At 49.1% G+C, this 1035-nt stretch overlaps 1 protein-coding gene across 1 annotated transcript in view; it reads right to left on the minus strand.

The window, feature by feature from the left end:
* LOC106338278 overlaps positions 1-686 on the minus strand; it is a 5312-nt gene extending 4626 nt beyond the window's left edge. Inside the window, exon 1 of the mRNA XM_013777294.1 lies at positions 538-686. Coding sequence (XP_013632748.1) covers positions 538-686 — 149 coding nt within the window. The remainder of the gene's footprint in view (positions 1-537) is intronic.
* Positions 687-1035: the final 349 nt, after the last annotated feature.

Raw genomic sequence — 1035 nt, forward strand, 5'->3', positions numbered from 1 at the left:
TGCGCAGGGGTTTTAGGTAGTTTTGACAGCATATTCAGGCTTGCGCATACCCATTCCTGCTTTATGTCTCATACCCATTTTGATTCTTTGTGGGAGTGCCACTGTGGTCGTGCCACTTTTGTAAGGGTGGGCCAGGATCGGAGGTCTTTGGAGACCAGATCCAGCTCGTATGCCCCTTTAAGTATAATGATTTCCTCTCTGCCTTTATAGTCGGAACTATTTTATTATAAGTTTTGTCCGAAGACGTTTAGCATACATAGGAGTAGGAAATCATAATGCTTAAATAGTATATAGTAGTATAGAAATTTTGGTCCGGGGACCGTATTAAAATGACAGGCTTTGAGGTGCAGGGCGTTCCAGCAGCTGGGTTGTATTTTACATTTTCTATCTTGCAGCATGTAGGCACCTGCTCTCTGCACCTCGATGACCTTATAGGGTCCTTCCCACCCGGGGTTGAGTTCCCCCGTAGTTTTTTCTGCTCGTCGAAGAACCCAATCCCCTTGCTGGAAGGTCCTGGTTCTGACTTTCTTGTTGTACGTCCTGGCGACGTCTTGCTGGTAGAACCAGTTTCTTAGCCGAGCGGCCTCTCTTTTTTCGTCGAGTGGGTTGAGGCTCAGCGCCATCAGCTCGTTGTTCTCCTCCTGGGAGGTAGACCCTGAGACTGTTGTTCTCATGTGCATCTCCATGGGTATTATGTCCTCAGAGCCGTAGACCAGCGAGTAGGGAGTTTCTCCTGTCGCTGTTTTGGGAGTGGTCCGGTAGGTCCAGAGGACTCAATGTAGTTCTTCAACCCATTTCCCGTGAGAGCCCTCCAGTCGCTTTTTAAGCATGTTGAACACGATTTTGTTTGTGGATTTGGCTTGTCTGTTAGACTGCGGGTGTCGGGGTGTGGCAAAGGTGAGTTTTATGCCCCAGTCCTTGCAGAACTCCTTGAATTTGTGGCTCGTGAACTGGGGTCCATTGTCGGTGACGATCTCGTGGGGGACCCGGAATCGAGTGATTACGTAGGTCCACAGGAATTTGCGGATCTGGAGA

Source organism: Brassica oleracea, chromosome C4, assembly GCF_000695525.1.
Source record: "Brassica oleracea var. oleracea cultivar TO1000 chromosome C4, BOL, whole genome shotgun sequence".
Taxonomy (NCBI): domain Eukaryota; kingdom Viridiplantae; phylum Streptophyta; class Magnoliopsida; order Brassicales; family Brassicaceae; genus Brassica; species Brassica oleracea.